At 38.3% G+C, this 19,274-nt stretch overlaps 1 protein-coding gene across 1 annotated transcript in view; it reads left to right on the top strand.

Moving 5' to 3' along the window:
* Positions 1-135: 135 nt before the first annotated feature.
* Positions 136-19,274, top strand: part of LOC135465545 (probable phospholipid-transporting ATPase IIB) — a 36,001-nt gene continuing 16,862 nt past the window's right edge. Inside the window, exons 1-13 of the mRNA XM_064742781.1 lie at positions 136-239; positions 5,754-5,918; positions 8,898-9,045; positions 9,665-9,778; positions 11,885-12,052; positions 12,833-12,979; positions 13,400-13,480; positions 14,061-14,210; positions 14,708-14,797; positions 15,720-15,790; positions 16,617-16,782; positions 17,283-17,339; positions 18,037-18,267. Coding sequence (XP_064598851.1) covers positions 175-239; positions 5,754-5,918; positions 8,898-9,045; positions 9,665-9,778; positions 11,885-12,052; positions 12,833-12,979; positions 13,400-13,480; positions 14,061-14,210; positions 14,708-14,797; positions 15,720-15,790; positions 16,617-16,782; positions 17,283-17,339; positions 18,037-18,267 — 1,653 coding nt within the window. The 5' untranslated portion in view covers positions 136-174. The remainder of the gene's footprint in view (positions 240-5,753; positions 5,919-8,897; positions 9,046-9,664; positions 9,779-11,884; positions 12,053-12,832; positions 12,980-13,399; positions 13,481-14,060; positions 14,211-14,707; positions 14,798-15,719; positions 15,791-16,616; positions 16,783-17,282; positions 17,340-18,036; positions 18,268-19,274) is intronic.

The raw sequence follows: 19,274 nt of genomic DNA on the forward strand, positions 1-19,274 counted from the left end.
CCAAATAAATATTTATAATGTGTTTCCCTGAGTGTAACACGTCATTAGGTCTTGCCACATATTGCGTTAAATTAACAGTTTCTTTTTAATTTTACTTATTCATAATGTGTTGCTATTGGTGTAAGCGGCATCACACGATGAACCGGGGAAAATATTTATGATTGAAGGCTTATTATGTCCCTGACTAACAGTCGTTATGGAACTACACGTCATGGCGGCAAAACCTTTCGACGCGTGCGGTAAGTATGAACAGTAAAGCCAGGGAATATTGTAATCTCCACTACTCGAATAATTATTCTCCAAAGTCATGGTCGATATCAACGTGGGGAAATTGATTTTTTACTTCCGACTTTTCACACGCCTAGTGTTGTTGTTGCAGCTGTCACGAGATGAACGCCAGTTGAGGTGAAGTGAACGTGTCTGTATGTGGTGGTTTTTCACACCCGAGAATAAGACCGCATGGCTGTTATATACACTGTTGTTGCTGTTATATATTTATGCTGCACTCTGAAGGATGAAATTTATGGACACGTCTTTCGTAAATGGCAATAATGTTAGTCCAACAAGTGTCCAAATGCATACATACTCAGAATGAACTGTTATGTCGCATAGTTAATGTTTCAATGTTTTGACAGGGCCTTGTTTGTAATCAGCAGGAGTTAATTTAATTTTAACTTCTCCTAAGCAGTGTGGCTTATTTTGATTTAAGTGTTCTTTTTTTTCACGATGTTAATATTTTTAGTTAGAATGAAAACAAAAGACATTCCCAAGTGACCTATCCTACTTTTGAAGGCTGGCCCACGCTCAATTACTTGTACCTACATTTTACCTACATGATTTGTAAAAGTGAAAAAACTGCCTGTGCCCATGTCTTTCATATATGGTCCTTTTACTTAAAAAAGCATAGACCATAACTTAATACTGTAGCGGGGGCCTCCGTGGCTCATTTGGTTAGTGCGGTAGCACAGCGTGATGACCCAGCAGTCTCTCACCAATGCGGTTGCTGAGAGTTCAAGTACAGCTCATGCTGGCTTCCTCTCACGCCGTACGTGGGAAGGTCTGCCAGCAACCTGTGGATGGTCGTGGGTTTCCCTTGGACTTTGCCCAGTTTCCACCTATCATAATGCTGGCTGCCGTCGTATAAGTGAAATATTCTTGAGTATGGTGTGAAACACCAATTAAATAAATAAATACCACAGCGCATACTACCAGATGAATGGCTGTGTCTTGACAACCCCTGGGGCTCAAATACAGCCTTTGTCTCATTAAAGACTCAGTAATTTTGGGTTATAAAACCACATTTTCCAATTATATACATCACCCCAAGACCTACGTGACATTCAGTTTTAGTGTTATTCTTTAACCTTTTCCCATGTTTGCAATGTGTTTATTCAAGTATATTCTGAAGACATTTTTCTGTATTGACTGATAAAATTATACATTTTGTACAGCCGTGAAACTTGACGGTCTAATCAATGCAGTTTTGTTTCCAAAATCAAATGAAAAATGTGCATAAATTGGACTAACAGTTGCTGTTTCATATGCAAAAATTTTTAGGGATTAGGGTAATACTGAGTATATGGACCTCTTATGTAATGAGAGCAGAACTTCTCACTTTAAATGCAAATATTTGAAAATACTGGGGACAGTACTTTAAAAAAAAAATGCATATCATTTTAAGGGATACTGATATTGCAGTGCTTGTGTGCAATGTATTAAGCTTGGGCTTTTGTGTATACATGCATGTATGTAAAAATATATTGGTATGAGATCGTCATGCAAGAGTGTGGACTAGAGCTAAACAGGCCTGTGTGCTATCAATGTAAATAAGTCATGATTGTGTACAGTTAGATTAGTACAGCGCAGAAACAGGTACACTGCTTTGGTTACCTAAAGATAGAGCATCTGGCTTGAAGTCAGGAGACTTGGGATTAACTCTGGGTCACGTCATACCAAAGACTTTAAAACTGGTCTCCCACCAATGCAGTCGCTGTGAGTTCAAGTCTAGCTCATGCCGGCTTCCCCTCCAGCCATACTCGGGAAGACCTGCCAGCAACCTGCGGATGGTGGTGGGTTTTCCCTGGGACCTGGCCAGTTTCCCCTAACCACAAAGCTGGCGGCCATTGTTTAGGTGCAGTATTCTTGACTACGGAGTAAAACACCAAATAAATAAATAAGTTAAATATGGTACTTGTTGTACTGAAACAGGACTGCATGGTTGATCTGGTGTCAGGGTGGGGTGTCATGCCTGATCAGTATTTAAGGCAGCATGGACTCGACATGCCTTAAGAAGACACAGTATACACATGTAGCTACTGAATTAAAAGTTGTAAAGTATGACGTGAAATCCCAAGCATGCATACATACACACATGTACATACATACACATATGCAATCTGGTTGGGCTAGTTTACATGTGTTGTAGATATTTCTATGATATACATTTTCTGTGCTTTCTATAAGTAAACATTGACCCAGTTAATTAGGCATGCATGATGCTGACTTCATTCACACATGTACGTATGATACAGTCAGTGTACATGTAGTTTGTCGGGTTAATTGTCTATGTTCATCGGGCACAGTCACATTGCAATACTGCTACATGTGTGTATGTACACTGTGTGTTGAGGTTAATGCCAGTCAGCTTGGGTCTCTGATATTTATAATGTCATCCCTAGGCAAACACTTGACTACTTGTAGCTGTAAGCACAATGTGGTACATGTACATGCACAAGTATCAACTCACATGGCTATATATATACGTTGCATATGAGAGTACATGCACAGTCATCATAAATGTGCTCACCTGTTCAAATTAGAGCTGAAGCTAATATCTGACATGACCATGGTGATAGTCTGAATGACAATTACCTTAATTCTTCAACTTTTTCAACCACTATTTTCAAAACATTTAGAGAGAACTATGGGTTGTACAGAAATAATTTGCACAGTTTTATGAAGCTTGCATCTTTGGTAACATAAACAAATCATGTTTATTTTCATTTTCATAATAATTGTATCCATAAATTCCAGTGAAAAAAGTGCTTTAGTGGTTGAAAAATTTGAAATTTACAGCAATGGAATATTAAAGTAATTTGTAAAGGTGGTTACATCTAAAGGCACTGTTTGTATTGAGCTCAGGTGTTGCACACATGCCAAACACAGTGACATGAGGACAGATGTTCCATCTTTAATGTTGCTTGAGAATAATATAAATTAAAGTATAAAATATCAGTCTCTGAAATATTACTATATTGGGCTATGCACACGTGTAAAGCAAAGGAGGGATGTTCTGTCTTTCATGCCATGTGCGAATATTAATTACCCTAAATTACAAAGTTCATGCCTTACAGCATCTTCCCTTTATGTTGTAGAATATTTGTAAGTATGGTAAGACTCTTTTCTCTTTGTTTCATTCCTTTTTTACCATTCCCCTTTTTGAGCACCATATGGTAAATGACCTAAACTTTCACCCAAAAAGTGCATTTTAAGAGGCAAATAAAAGTCCTAAACTGGAATTTCTTTTGCTGAAACTTCTTTTTTCCAGCAGTATGTCATCATACATTCCAAAACAAAGCTCAAAACACGGGTTTAGGGTTGATAGAATTGTCTGAAGATAAAATAGAAGGTAGTTGATGATCAGAAATGACATAGGTACCTTAGGTGAATATATCAGACAGAAATAAGTGTCATTTAGAAAGTGGATTTAAGTAACAGTATTATCGTTATTAGGGATTACACTTTCTGAATATAGCACAGATAGTAGTGCTGAAATTTGGCTGAGACCACTGCAAGTTTTGGACCAGCGACTTCAGAGTTAGGCACCAAATCACCAGCAGTACATGTTAACCATCTAGACCACTCGCCCAAAATAGGGGGTAGTTGACTGGTAGACTTCACAGCGAACATGAATTACCCTTCTGATGATCAGAAATGACATGGCTCCCTTAGGTGAATATATCCAACAGGTATACAGTGTAGATGTAATTTAGAAAGTGGATTAAGTAACAGTATTATTGTTATTAGGGATTACACTTTCTGAATACTTTCACTTTCATTTCTGATCAAGACTACATGTATTATTACTGTCTTTGAATTTGTCAGTTGTGTTTGTTCCACAAATGTGAATTTTAAAACATCGATATTCTTGTACATGTAGCCATGTAGTTCATTTTACAGTTTCTTTTTTTTCAAAAGTATGTAAACTTATCTTTATCCCACGTGACAGCTTTTAACCCCCAAGCATTCTCACACTGTGCTTATTCCCGTTTCCTGCTTTGGCTGTGATATCTAAAACATTTATTCTGTACCTTCATTTTTTTAAAACTTCATGTACATGTATAAGGAAAAAAACAAGTTCTTCGTCAGAGGCGCTTGAAGAAAAATCGTCAGAAGTGGTAATATCTTGTTTCTCTCTCAGTTACTCATAGCGTAACGATTTTAATGAATTTTAACTTTTTATATATTTATCAGGATGTGCTTAATTAGTATATCCTATGTGTTGAAAACTAGCAGATAGGATCTAGGGCAGAAAATTTGTTAGCCTGGTACATGTACATGCAACTTGAAGTATAAAAATGTTCTTCACGATGAGCTGATCTACTCCCCCCCCCCCCACACCATAAATAAAGAAAAAAGGCATGATTAATAATAGAATAATGATTAATATAGAATAAATGGAAGATAAAGATAATAGGTTAAGATCAGTTAAATTTTAAGCTACAAGTACATGTAGATTATGTTAATTTCTTTACGTCTCATTCATGACTTTGTTCAGCATGAAGGGGATAGAGCAACGACTGCTTGACCCGTATCAGCATAATGGCTCGGGCGGGGCGGCTTACTTGTCTTCAGTAAGTTGTCTCAGTGAAGCAGCACTAGAGCGGTGGACATCTGTTCTGCAACAAGGAGGCACATTGCATACACCCTAAAGGATTCCTTCGTCGTCATACGACTGAAAAATTGTTGAGTACTACCTTAAACCCCAGGCACTCACTCACTCACTCATTCATGACTTTTATAAGAAGTACTGAACATGCCTAAATGATTCATGAAAAATGATAAGTGATAAATGAAAGGTACAGTAGAGCTGGATCCCAGCCGGATATCCTACACCCATCCTGGCTGCACGGTCCCTGTTTGGTGATCTTGTTCGTTTCTCTGTACTTCATGGCCATGTAACCAGATCAGAATGTGCAGATCATGGCACCATCATTGGCGTGAGACTGCCGTATGATTTTACAACGTTATAAAGGAGTACATACATTACATGTATCTGAACAGCACCTTCTGCTACAACAGCCACGTGCTCAGCATATACAATTGTATATACCTCGTGCAGTTCTAAGGCTATGTCGGAATTGTCAAAAATAGTTTCGTAAGAAACACAGTATAAAAAGCTGCCGAATTCTGATCGGAATGAGAGGGCCACCGAGGACATAGGATCGCTCCACGATTGCAGTAGGGAGTAGATCGGGATCATTGTATGATGGCCTGAACTTCGGCGTATGATCCAGTCATGATGAGTGTGAGATATTTGACTGGGATCTGTGGGCATGGTACATGGACATACACTGTCTGTAATTCTATTGTGAGGTTATTATTGAAATCCTTTTATTGAAGGCCTTAACACTACCAGTAATGAAATACACATCTGCTAAAGCGTTTCAGTGCTTTTTGGCTGGGCAGTGTTTTCTTTACCGTTTTCTCTCTGTATTATTTAAAACATTTTTTGTGATACCTGTGGTTTTCAGAACCGAAGAGGACGATGAAGACGACTTGTCGGAAATGGATGAAATCCCTTTGATTCTCTGTGACGACGGATTTGAAATGGATGAAAACGATTCGTTGATGCGTCGTAAGCACTATCGCTGGCCTAATCAGAGTGTATCTGATAGTATCGGTAATTGTTTAGCCAGGTAAGACAGGTGTCTGCACTTTATACTGATGTAATAGTATATTAGTTGGTAAATGACCTAAAGTAGTGCTCATGGCAAAATTTGATTGACATCGGAAATGTGTTTTGAGGGTGGTATCATGCTAGGGTAGCACAGTGGACCTCGAGCCTCTTAATACCATTGTGTAGCGTCGGAAGGTTTGCCAGCAACCTGCAGATGGTTGTGAGTTTCCCCTGGGCTCTGCCCGGTTTCCACCCACCATAATGCTGGCTGCCGTCGTATAAGTGAAATATTCTTGAGTATGGCATAAAACACCAATCAAATAAATAAATAAATCTTAATACCATTGTCATGGCTGTGAGTCCATCTCATGCTGGCTACCTCCAGTCCTCATGGTTGTACGTGTACAGATCTGTCAGCAATGTGTGGATGGTTGGTTGTTTCCTTTAGGCTTTGTCCGGTTTTGTCCCACCATAATGATGGCCGCGGTCATGGAATAAATGAACACTGAATGAATGTTGTCTGATTTGTTTGGAAAAGTATAGGATGATATCCTACTGGCACAACTATAAGTTTCAACTTTAAAAGTCATAGTATTTATTTAGTGGTACATGTATATTTGTTTGCCTGGGTGAAACTTTGGGGCATTTGTCGTCATTTTCTTTTTTCAAGGGCTTTTTATTAAACTGATAATAAAACACAAACTCACACTTTATAGCTGTCTACAACCCTAATTCTTCTAATTTGTGGGACAAAGATTAGTAGTATTGAAAGTAGAATATTACATTTCTTTACCAGCCTTTTGGAACAGCAAAGATATGAGTATGTTGTTCATTAGATGATCTAACCAAGTGAGAAAAAAAGAAACTCCGTATTCTTGCTACAATTACATATATTGGCTAAAATGACCAGTTCATATGTCCCCAATATTAAAAGAAATACATGTAGGGAATAAAGGGTTGACTGACTATATAATACCTTAGAGAGCTCTCATGGCTAGACTGATCATCTAAGCTATAATATTTTCATAGAACTCAGCATGTGTGATTTATAGTATGAAATAAAGTGTACATTGCACTCGAAAGGCTGATATTCAAAATGGTGACACACATACATGTAGATTAAGCTTCCTTTATGTACTATTATACATGAATATCAAAATTTGTTGTGTCTGTCAATACACAGCAGTTCAGGTAATAGCTGCCTGGCTGACAGCTGATTGGTGGAATATTAACCAATGAACGTTCAGCTGGAAGCATTGACAATTGATCCAGACAACATCTGTTGCCATCTTTTCAGTGTCATTTGGAAATCCCTCACACTATATTGACTGCACAGAGCACCTATATATAGATATAAAGCATGAACGTGTCTAACTAGGACATCACCAGAATACATAGCACATACACATATGTATATATATATACATGCATGACCATATAGGTTTTCTTCCTATAATCCAGCTAAGGGTTTCATCTGCTGATGATCTGAACTGAAAATTGAACACCAGTGCATGTGTTAGCTACTGATACATTGGACACATCTGTTAAATGGTGATGAGGTTGCACAACTGCAGACTGCTGTCGTTGATTATGTATGCCATGGACAATTTACATGTATCTGTGAGGTAGCGATGTCCTATGTCGGGGTATTTGTACAAATAAGAGACATGGGCGGCAGCAGAGGTGAAGGACAACATTGGTAAATTATAAGTGCATGTAGCTTTTCTTTATCTCATTTGGTAAATACACATACAAGACCCCTGTTTCGTGAAACACACTTCAGTAACTTAGGGCTGTTGTAGAGATAGGAAGTCTGCTTAGGTAAACATGGTAAAGGGCTACTTTAAACACTAAGTAGGCTTCATGAATCCGAGATCAAGCGGTATCTTATTTACTTTAATGCAGAGTTCTTGAATTACATTTCGTTGTAAATGTGCGTATGTATAAAGGCCTATAGTTTTGTGGTTTACATGTATTAAAGCGTTTTTACAATTCAAATCCATTACGTTTTAGACCTGTTTGGTACCGGTAGAGTAATGATTAGATAGATTCGAAGGCGGGTAATCCTGGATCAAAGAGGGGTCGGGTCATACCAAAGACTTTAAAAATAGTACTTGTTGCTGCCTCACAAGGTGCTAAGCACTGAGAGGTTAGAGCACGGAAACAGGACTGGTTGGCTCGGTGTCAGTATAATGTGACATTAAGTCATATCTGGTGTCGTGGGCATGGCTCTTCAGTAGGGGCGTGGACTCACTCTGCCACAAGAATACACAGTATATGAACATGCACTTAATGAGTTCTCATCTTCATATGACTGAAAAATTGTTGAGTACGACGTACAACCCAAGGAATACATGTACATACATTAGATTTTATTAGAATTTTTTCAGGGTCATATGTCAGCTGGTGTAATTATGTCTAATGGAGACAGGTTATGGAAACTTAGTGATCCTAGTGATTTTCCTTTAAGGGTAATGCATACATGTACATTGCGACATATAGGTGTGCTTTATACAAAGTAATGAATTTGTGCATTATACATGATTAAGGTGGAGTCTGGTACATTTATGTTGAAGGTATGGTGGAAATTTCATAATTGCCTGTTTGTATACTTAAGTACGTTTATCATGGTCAGTCTTCTTTCCATGGTCAAGAGCAGGTTGTGACCAAATGATTAAGGTTTTTAGCTTTCTTTGGCGTGGATTCAAAACCAGGCATGGACAGAGAAATTGTAGATTCCCCTTACTCTGGCTGCTTGTGGGACCTTTGTGACGAATAGATGTCTGTTTGCGCTGTCGAACATTCATTGATCAAAATTTAAGGTTCCACCAATGTGGTGTGAATATCTCTACCTCACATGTGGGAAAGTTCGTCTGTAACTTGTGAAATCTTTACAATTTGCGCTCCGGTTTTGTATAAATAAAAATGTTTGAGTGTGGTGTTAAACAACTATTAAATAAGAAAAAAAATTTTCAGATTCTCTCCGTTGTCTTTTCAGCTGCTGTAATTCGTTGGCAAGGAAATGTGGGACATACAAAGAACTGAAGCCCAGGCGTGTGTTCCTGGGCAAGGCATCTCATCAGGAGAAGTTCCCCAAAAATGTGGTGAAGAATCAGAAGTACAATTTCTTCACCTTTTTACCCTTGGTATGAATGATTCTTTATTTGTTGAAGTTTATGTTATCATAATTTCATTCCATAGATGTATGTATATTACAGTAAGCACAGCAGGAAAGTTCAAAGTTAAACTGACTACAGGCATGGGGGAAAAGAAAAGTCTAGCCCTGAGTGATAGAACTATGGGGTGCCGAGAAAAAAATTCCAGTTTTGTTAAGAATGCATCTTTAGTGACAGAGATGAATCATTTTAGAGTCATTTTCATCATAATTGTATGTATAAAATCGACTGAAAATTAAGTATGTCTGAGGTTGAAAGATTTACCATAGATTATCTAAGGCCATCCTTAAACATTTCTTTGTTGGATATAAGTGGGCCTTTTTAAAAAAAAAAAAGATAGGATCAGTCATAAGGAAATAACCTCTTTTTGTCTGGGTAGTGAAATTGATAGGGATTCTAAAGAAATTAAAAAATTTCAGTGAAACAGAGAGTAGGGCCCTTTTTCTAAGCATCGCTTGTGTTACACCCAACAAACATATTTTTAATGAAGGCCAACTAGGTTGTGGGATTTTATGAGATCTGAGTGGAAAAGGTAGTTCAGAATTACTTTCTACCAGTTATTTTTTTTTTTTTTTTTTTTCGATTTCAGGTATTATTTGAACAATTCAAGTTCTTCCTCAACTTTTTCTTCCTGGTCATGGCATGTCTACAATTTGTGCCTGAACTGAGGATAGGCTACCTCTATACCTACTGGGTACCCCTGGTCAGTATTATACTATGTGTGCAGGACAGTCCAGCCTAAAAATCTGTGTTTGGCATTTTTAAAACATCCCTTTAAAGGGAGAGAAGTCAGGAGACCCAGGGATCAAACCCGGGTCAGGTCATACGAAAGACTGAAAATGATACTTACTGCTGCAACCCGTGGTGCTCAGCACTGAGAAGATAGAGCAAGGAAACATGACTGATTGGCCTGGTATCAGTATAATGTGACTGCGTAGGGTGTTATGTCTGATGACTTCATGTCTTGTGCACCCATTGTGTAAATCTGTAATTTTTTTTCTTCTAATTCTACCTTTAAGCACAGTGCCTCCAAACATATGTCACAAATTTCCATGAATGTTTTATTTTTTTTTTTCTTTTGTGTACATCTTTCCAGTGAGCCAGACTGGTGCTTTCTTGAAAGATTAGAGTCCAAATTTAGCTACTTGCCTTGAGTACCTGTTTAACAGTATGTTACCAGGAAGGCCTCTGAGAAACGTAATTATGACTTTAAATCATCAAAAGTTCAGAGGGTGACATCATAGATGGCCAACCTAAGTCTAGCTGACCCATATAACCTCAGAGTGGGAATTTGTATCAAAACTATGTCATTTTCGAAATGGATTCTAGCTACACAGAAGCAAATATAATGCCTATAAATTTGAACCCAAAGTGGATGGCATTGAAGTTCTGATTTATGACACTTGACATCTCTGGCCAGACTTCAGGTTCTGAGTTTCCAGGCGTTGAATATGATCTTTGTCCAGGCATGCATTTCCAACTGCACTGGCAATACGGACTGGTTAGCTATAGTTGTATCCTGTGTTATGCTGTTTTTCTACATTTTGTGCGTATATCAAATTTAATATTACCACTCTTTCCCTCTGTCCACTTCACAATAAATATCATTCTATTCCCCGAGTGGATTTACATCAAGGCAATACTGAAAAAACATTCTTACAACTGTTTAAATTTCATAGTTATGGTCAGAATTACTTAAGCACGTGAAACCGGTATTATGAAGGGTGGCATTAATCCTTTTTTGTTTTTTTTGTTGTTGCTAATCCGCGTAATGTGGATCACAGATTAAAACAATGGGAGATGGATTATTACTATGTAAGATTGCTTTCGCACCTACCTTGAGCAGTTTTCAAAGAGATGTCACTTATTTTCGCACCTGTTTTCGATGAGTAATTTTAATCAACCAGCAGTATTTCAACCGCAGTCATTAATTCTTCATTAACGCAGTTAAGTTTGGGATTGTTTTCGGTTTTAATCTTCCTCTGTAAGTGGTCAGAAACTGCATACATTGCCATACCTGTCAAAAGACCATTGCTTTGTTGTACACAGTTCACAATTTGCTAGAAGCTGACTCATTGGTCCACAGGAGAGACACAGCCAATGGGATAGCCTCTATCAAAGTAACATTCATTGGAAGCCATCATGTGGTTGTATCTACTTTTCCATCACTTTACCGGCTGGCCGGAAATTAATCAAACTGACGACGAATGAACTCCCGCTTTGTTTTACGCCCATCAAGCCCTATCACCTGAGTTTATGTACATATATTTAAAGCCTAATTTTTACTCCCTGCTGTTCAAATTTCGCTGGCCGCCAGGATTTCTTTATCTCGACTCCTGCCAGCCAAGCAAAGATTTGACTATGTTTGGTTGGTACCCTTCTGTCTTGTGCAGTGAATTCACGCTTTCCTGGGGACCAAATCGTCTGGAAACTTGAAAAAACTCCAAGGTTCTTTGATGACCTGTTTTTACAACCTTTTGCTGAACTAAATGGCAAAGCTCTGACAGCTTGTAAAGGTTGGATCTGTATGATGTCATTCAGCGGAGACTACCGAATGTTGACGGAAAAATGCGTATACCCAGCTTTGTTTTCTCAGATAGCTGTACCTTTTCCCAATATTTTTGGACACTCAATTTAACAGTATTCACAGGGGTAGTCAATTATAATTAAATTAACTAATCTGGACACTGATCCTTTAATTTACATGCGAATATCAGTTCAGTATATGCAAATAAGGCAGGCGGCTTTCAGACATCCACATTCTAGTTAGTACAAGTCATAAACGTGAAAGTTTTCATGCCTTTTCCAGGGGTTTGTGATATTTGTATCCTTGATGAGGGAGTTTTTAGATGATTTTCGGCGATTTCGTCAAGATCGTGAGGCCAATTCTCAGAGATACAAGAGGTTGACACCCACTGGCCTGAACGCAGTGCCTAGCTCTGACATCCACGTTGGAGATCTTATTGTAGTGGAAAAGGTTAGATTGTCATGCTTGTATTATTATCACTGATATAAACTCTGTTTTATGTGTATCAAGCCACTTTAGTCTGATTTCGTCATCTAATTGTAAGCCAGACAAGCTCTTTTTTCTCTTTTCTCACATTGTTAGTAAATTTACAGGAAAAGACCTCTAATAATCGAAGTAAGTATTACAAAATAGACCATTTAAAACTATGCATAAATACATGCATATTTGCATATATATTTTTTTAGATTTTTTTAGAAATGAAATGTCAAATGTTTGAATTCTAAGGTGTGCTTTATGGGCCTTAATACTATCAAAGTTTAGGAACTCTGACGTCACAGGAAGCTTTTCCAACTCTAATCACGACGCTGAATGTTGAAAGTAATTCTTTTTACCCATGAGTAACCATTACTCCATTACCCATTACTGAACTGATGTTCTCAAAAATTCCTGTCTTTTGGTGAACATCAGGACAAAAAGGTGATGTGAGGTCAGAATTCCTAGATACCGTCTATATGGCTCATAAAGGCCACCATAGATTTCAAATATTTGAATGCCTTTCAACACTTCACAAAATGTAAAAAAAATATAAATGAAAACATTTTTACGCATTCTTTTCAGTTTTCTGTCTGATGAAACATACTTGATGTTTTAACTTTCCTTTACTTTAATGAACAACCTATCCACATCTTACGAAAAATTGTGAAATGCAGTGTTACATTTTAGCACTATTACAATAATGTCTGCCCTAAATATATTAAGAGAAACTGAAACTATGTTTGTGTGCTTCAGGACCAGAGAGTGCCTGCTGACATGGTGCTCTTGAGGACCACAGAGAAGTCAGGGGCCAGTTTTATCCGTACTGACCAGCTGGACGGAGAGACAGACTGGAAACTGCGGCTAGCAGTGCAGGTCACTCAAAACCTGCCCTCTGATGAGGTATGTCCAGCTCTCTGGTCAGCGACTAAGAATATAATTGGCTGACCAGTATGTCATAAGTGTGTGTGTGTGTCAGATATTCACGTATGTTGGTAGTATCAGTGCAGAGCAGTGGGTTTAGTCCACATTGCATTCATTCACTGTGCTCAGCTACCGCACCTTAGACAACTATGCTGAAAACCCATCCGAGACCAGTATTGTATGCATGTCTTTATATCACATGTTGGAAAATTGTCAGTAACTTGCCAACAGTTGGTGGTTTACACTCAGGCTCTCTCCTTCTCGATCACCGTCATGTAACTGAAACATTCTTGAGTACTACTTTATTAACCAACAATCAAATAAATAAATAAGTAAATCAGAGATATCGTGTTCAGAAAGCTGAATTTAGACATTTTCTCTTTGGTTTTGGTCCATTAGGCACTTTTTGACATCACAGGACAGATATATGCCGAGAAACCACAAAGAGATATACATAATTTCATCGGAACTTTTACAAGGGTAAGTTGGCATGCGCAGAACTAATTTTATGGGAAAATATGTGAAAAAAACAACAGCATCAGTTTCATGAGGGAAAAGAATTATTTAAATTTAGGCTGAAAATAAGCTTTTACCAGTGGTGTGGTGTACAAAAATGAAAATAAGCTTTTGCTAGTGGTGTGCTGTACCAAAAAGTGTTAAATTTCACTTCACGAGTTTGATATTTATCTTTCTTAATGCTGTCCCTAACCATTGAACATGGGGGCCTAGTGTGTAAGCTTGGCGCAGTGACCCTGGAGCCTCTCACCAATGCAGTCACTGTGAGTTCAAGCCCAGCTCTTGCTGGTTTTCTATTGAGCCGTATGTTGGAAGCTCTGCCAGAAATCTGTGATTGGTGGTGGGTTTCCCCTGGGCTCTGCCGGGTTTCCTCTCACCATAATGATGGCAACTGTAGTATAAGGGAAATATTCTTGAGTACAGCGTAAAACACTAGTCAAATAAATATATAAATACCATTGCACAAAAAAGCATCAAATGTTACAATTTGAGAAGACTGTATGGTTTGTGTATCTAATGTATGTTTTGTTGTGTCTGCGAGCAGACTGACAGTGAGGCTGTGGAAGACTCACTCAGTATAGAGAACACAATGTGGGCTAACACTGTGGTGGCCTCAGGGACGGCCCTGGGGGTGGTCATCTACACCGGGAAGGAGACGAGGAGTGTCATGAACACCTCACAACCAAAATACAAGGTAAACTTTCGGAATTGGTGATTAAAAAATTGTTGATAAATCAAAATGATTAGGAGTGTGTGAAGTGCTTGAACCATTATTGTACACCTCTCTCAACATAATATGCTTCATTACAACATGTGATGCAATGTTATACGGTGGCAGCTGCTTCCAAAAAATTTTATCCTATCCGATTACACTTGGGAAGGTCTTCGAACAACTTGTGGATTATTTCCCAGTTTCCTCTCACCATAATGCTGGCTGCCATTGTATGAGTAAAATATTCTTGGTACAGAATAAAACTCCAGTCCAAAAAGAAGGAAAAAAGTAATGTACCCAGAAGTTTCAGTGAAGTAAATCTTTAGATTCTGTATCTTCTTTACACTCAGAGGCTTGGTTCTCTCGCTATTATCATGTTTATTCAGTCATGTCAGTGAAAGGCTGAAGTTGGGTTACATTTAACATTCAACATCACACTGTGTAATGTTCTAAATTAAGTTGTCTCCCTTGACCACCAGGTGGGGTTGTTGGATCTGGAGATTAATACTCTGACAAAGGTGCTATTTATGTTCGTTACACTTCTTTCTATCGTCATGATGGTGCTAAAGGTAAGTTGTCAGCATTTGAAGTGATCATTGTATTAACATTTGTTTTTTGTGTGAGTTCTGCTGTCAATCGGGATGTGAAGTACATGTGATTGGCAGTCTGTTGTGACTCTTTTTGAAGTTCAGTATCACCTTGGGTTTCCTAGCTTCCTTCTACCATAATGATGGTTGTTGTTGTATGAGTGAAATATTCTCAAGGATGGTGTTAAACTCCAATTAAATAAATAAATTGATGACTCTTGTCATTTGACACAATACTATTATTGTTTCTTAAATTGATTAAATATCTTTGAGTACATCTCACACTTTAAAATCTTCCATGTCATTGTTTTCCTGGATAAACACATGTTACCGTTTTTTTGTTGTTTGGACTTGTCTGTGAATGTATGAACACATTTGATCTAAGCCTGGTTCCACGAAACTTCTTAAGTTTTTTTGCTTAATTATACAAAGTAAATGTGTTTTGCTTAAGCAACATAATACTATACTCATGACGTAAAGTGCTGTTTCAGTTGTTACATTGGAATGATGTCATGCACATTTGAAAGTACAATGTCATTTGTTGCTATATGTCAGAGATGGGCGTTGCCAAGTGTTCTTGCATGATGTCACGCCAGGCAAAATTGGAAACAGCAGGAAACTTTGGTTTCCATACTACCCTCTGAAACTAGCGTGGTGTAATACACTGTTAAGTTTTTTACAGTTTAGGAAAGAATTCAGGCTATCTCAATCCTTATCATTTATCATTTAAGACTTACGGGTCTTCACACTGCAGTAGCTCTTTAAGTGTTTTCAAGAAACATTCCATGTTGACCTTGGGCTAAATACTACCGACTTTCTAAGCAATTTACCTAACTTCAGAAGTTTTGTGAAACCGGGCCCAGCTTAACATCAGCAGATACACAATACCTGTATCAATTTTCAGGGTTTTGACGGCCCTTGGTTCCGTTACCTCATCCGCTTTATTCTGCTTTTTTCCTACATCATTCCCATCAGGTAAACGCATGTACAAATGTGTTAATTGTGAATTGTTCTTAGTTTTAGATATTACATCTTTTTTTTTAGTCACATTGCATTATGTGCCTGGCAAAGTTATAATTATGAAAATAAAGGTTAGCACACTAGCGCAGCGTAATAACCCTTTACCCTCTCTCCGGCCGTACGTGGTAAGGTCTGACAGCAACCTGCGGATGGTCAGGGGTTTTCCCCGGGCTCTGCCCGGTTCCCTCCCACCATAATGCTGGCCGCCGTCGTATAAGTGAAATATTCTTGAGTACGGTGTAAAACACCAATCAAATAAATAAATAAATTATGAAAATGAAGTTATGAGAACTAGTATTTTATTAGTTGTTTTAGGGTCAAAATCTATATCAATTTTTTGTCTGCATAAAATATATGCTATTAAATTATCTAAGAAGTGTATTTTTCTGAACTTTTTTTAGCATATAACTTGACTTAATTACATTATGCAGCTGGCAGAGCTATTTAAGAATAAAATTGTGAGAGAAGCATTTCAACAGTGGGCCTAATATCAGCAACCGATTCCACAAAACCGTTTCTGACAAAATTAGTCAAAACTAAAATCCTTTTCTTTGAAAACGCTTAGTATTTCACACTGGCAGTTGAAATTTTGACACACTTGTCCCAACGTTACATTTATAGAGACCACGAATATGCTCTAAAATCATATTTCCAATTTTGACCTGAATCAGAAATGGCCTTGTGGAATTAAACCACAGTGAGTACCGGTATATAAATTTGTACTGTGTACCTGTATATGTTATTCCTGATTGCTCATTATCTCTCTGTGGGGGGCTTATAGTTTGCGTGTGAACCTGGACATGGGTAAGGCTGTGTACTCATGGATGATCCAGAGGGATAAGGAGATCCCTGGCACTGTGGTTCGCTGTACGACCATCCCCGAGGAATTAGGCAGGATTACCTACCTATTGTCAGACAAAACAGGAACACTCACACAGAACGAAATGGTTGGTGGCCAGAAGAATGCTAAATTGTGTAATTCTAAGAATTCAGTCATGAAAGCTTTTCTGTGGAGCTTTTATTTTAAAGAAAGTCAAAGAAAACGTTAAACTAAAAAACATTTGAACGATGCACACATATATAATCAGATGAAAGAGCACTAAAAACTGTCCAGGAAAATAGTTTGATTTATCTCTTTAGAATTTTTTCAACCAATTAAAATGGTTTTAAAACATCAGATTCTTCAGTTGTCTGTAGTGGCCATGAAGTTATTTTAGTGGAGTCACATCCTTTATTTTTTTTACATAAGATAATTCATTTTAAGGTTGTGTGCCGCAGTTTTCGTGAATACAAGGAGACTTACTGTCATCGTAGTTGTCATTCTAGTTAGTGTCCTGTCTGATTAGTTCTTAACTTTTTATCATTAAATATCTAATTTAGATCAAAATTAAAACATTAAACTGTTAATCTCAATTGTTATTGTTGTTTTTTGGGGTTTTTTTTGTAGGTATTCAAAAGGTTACATTTGGGCACAGTTTCCTACACTTCCGAAACAGTTGATGATGTAAGTATCAGAAGTAGTCCTGCAAAAGGGAGGAGTTTCCTCGAATACCTCACAGGGTGTGTGTGTTTGTGTGTTCCCATGCATGCCACGGGCTCTGCATTTTTTTTCGCTATGCGACATTGACTCAGAAGTGTTTTCGCATTCTTTGTATGAATCCAAGTTAAGAGGCTCTCCTAAATCAAACTGATCCTGAATCAATACTTATCCATTGTACAGTGTATGTACTGGAAATTCAATTCACTGCTCACCTTTGAAACGATGTACAATGGTTTTCTCACCCGCGTATGGTTTTCTCAGTGATTGTTATGGATATACCAGTTAGTATACCAAAGTTTCAGCGGAATAGAACAAAGTCTTTACACTTGATTTGACAAATGTGGAATTTGATATTATGGTTTATGAACAAACAAACAATTGTGTATGGAAGTTAAATGCTCTCGAATGGGGCATAAAACACCTACCCAGTACTTGTACATGTAGATAGATCAATATTTTTTGGTGAGTTCAAGTCCAGTTCATGTTGACTTCCTCTAGTAACCTGCGGATGGTCGTGAGTTTCCCCCGAGCTCTGCCCTTTTTCCACCCACCATAATGCTGGCCGCCGTTGTATAGTAAATCAGTAAATATTTTTGCCACAAGATTTTAAGCAGAATTTCAGGTTGGTCAATTTGATACTTTAATTTGATTCTTTTTGCAGATAAAATCAAACATTAAAGCATCACTGGCCCAGCAGACATCTAGTACTCCGTCACGATCGGGTCCAGTCAGACGGACCATGGTTACCCGGGTGATGGAAGCGGTAAAGGCAGTGGCCTTGTGTCACAATGTGACCCCCGTCTACGAGAGCACGGAGGGGGAGAGTCAGGAGACAGAGGCTGATATGCAGAGTCACCAGCAGGTCATCTACCAGGCCTCCAGCCCAGATGAGGTATGAATGAGTCTAGCCATTAAAACTCCTCTTAATATACTGGCCTAGCAGGCATTGGATTCTTGACACTTACAATGTGACATGAAAATTTGCCCTGAACAAAGGTTAGGCTGATTGTCTTTGCTATCTAACAAGTCTAGTATGATAGATACAAGCCTAAGTTTTAAAGCTTACAGTGTTATATGTAAATTCACATTTTATGACAGTTAGGTTGATTGTCTATGTTATTTAAGAAGTCTTGAAATAGGAGACATCGGATGAACAAGTCTTGACAGTTACAATGTTACTTGTAAATTCACCCTCAACAAAAGGTAGGCTGATCGTCTTTGCTATCTAACAAGTCTAACCCACTTACTGCACTGTGTCCAAATGCCCATACTCATTTTAAGATGTGGGAAAATCACTCCAACCATTTTTTCTTAATTGACAGTTTGCACATATTCACATGTTGGAAGATGGTAGGAGTGATTTTGGGAAGTTCAAGCTGTGTACATATATTTAGAAATAAAACTACACACGTGGATACCCTATAGTAAACCCAGAAAGATGATTTCTTGGATTTTGGAAGGTTATGACATCAAAATGGTGTGGGGGCCTCCGTGGCTCAGTCGGTTAGCGCGCTAGCGCAGCGTAGTGACCCAGAAGCCTCTCACCAATGCGGTCGCTGTGAGTTCAAGACCAGCTCATGCTGGCTTCCTCTCCGGCCGTACGTGGGAAGGTCTGTCAGCAACCTGCGGATGGTCGTGGGTTTCCGCCGGGCTCTGCCCGGTTTCCACCCACCATAATGCTGGCCGCCGTCGTATAAGTGAAATATTCTTGAGTACGGCGTAAAACACCAATCAAAAAAAAAAAAAAAAAAAAAATCAAAATGGTGTGGGGGCACCTGTGGCCTGGTGTTAAGCATACTCAGCACAGTAATGATTTTATAATATTTTAAAAACAAAGAAAGATAAGTGTTAAACAGTTTTCATGCAACATTACATTGTGCTGTTAGAAAGGCTCATATT

The sequence above is a fragment of the Liolophura sinensis genome, chromosome 5, assembly GCF_032854445.1.
Source record: "Liolophura sinensis isolate JHLJ2023 chromosome 5, CUHK_Ljap_v2, whole genome shotgun sequence".
Taxonomy (NCBI): Eukaryota; Metazoa; Mollusca; class Polyplacophora; order Chitonida; family Chitonidae; genus Liolophura; species Liolophura sinensis.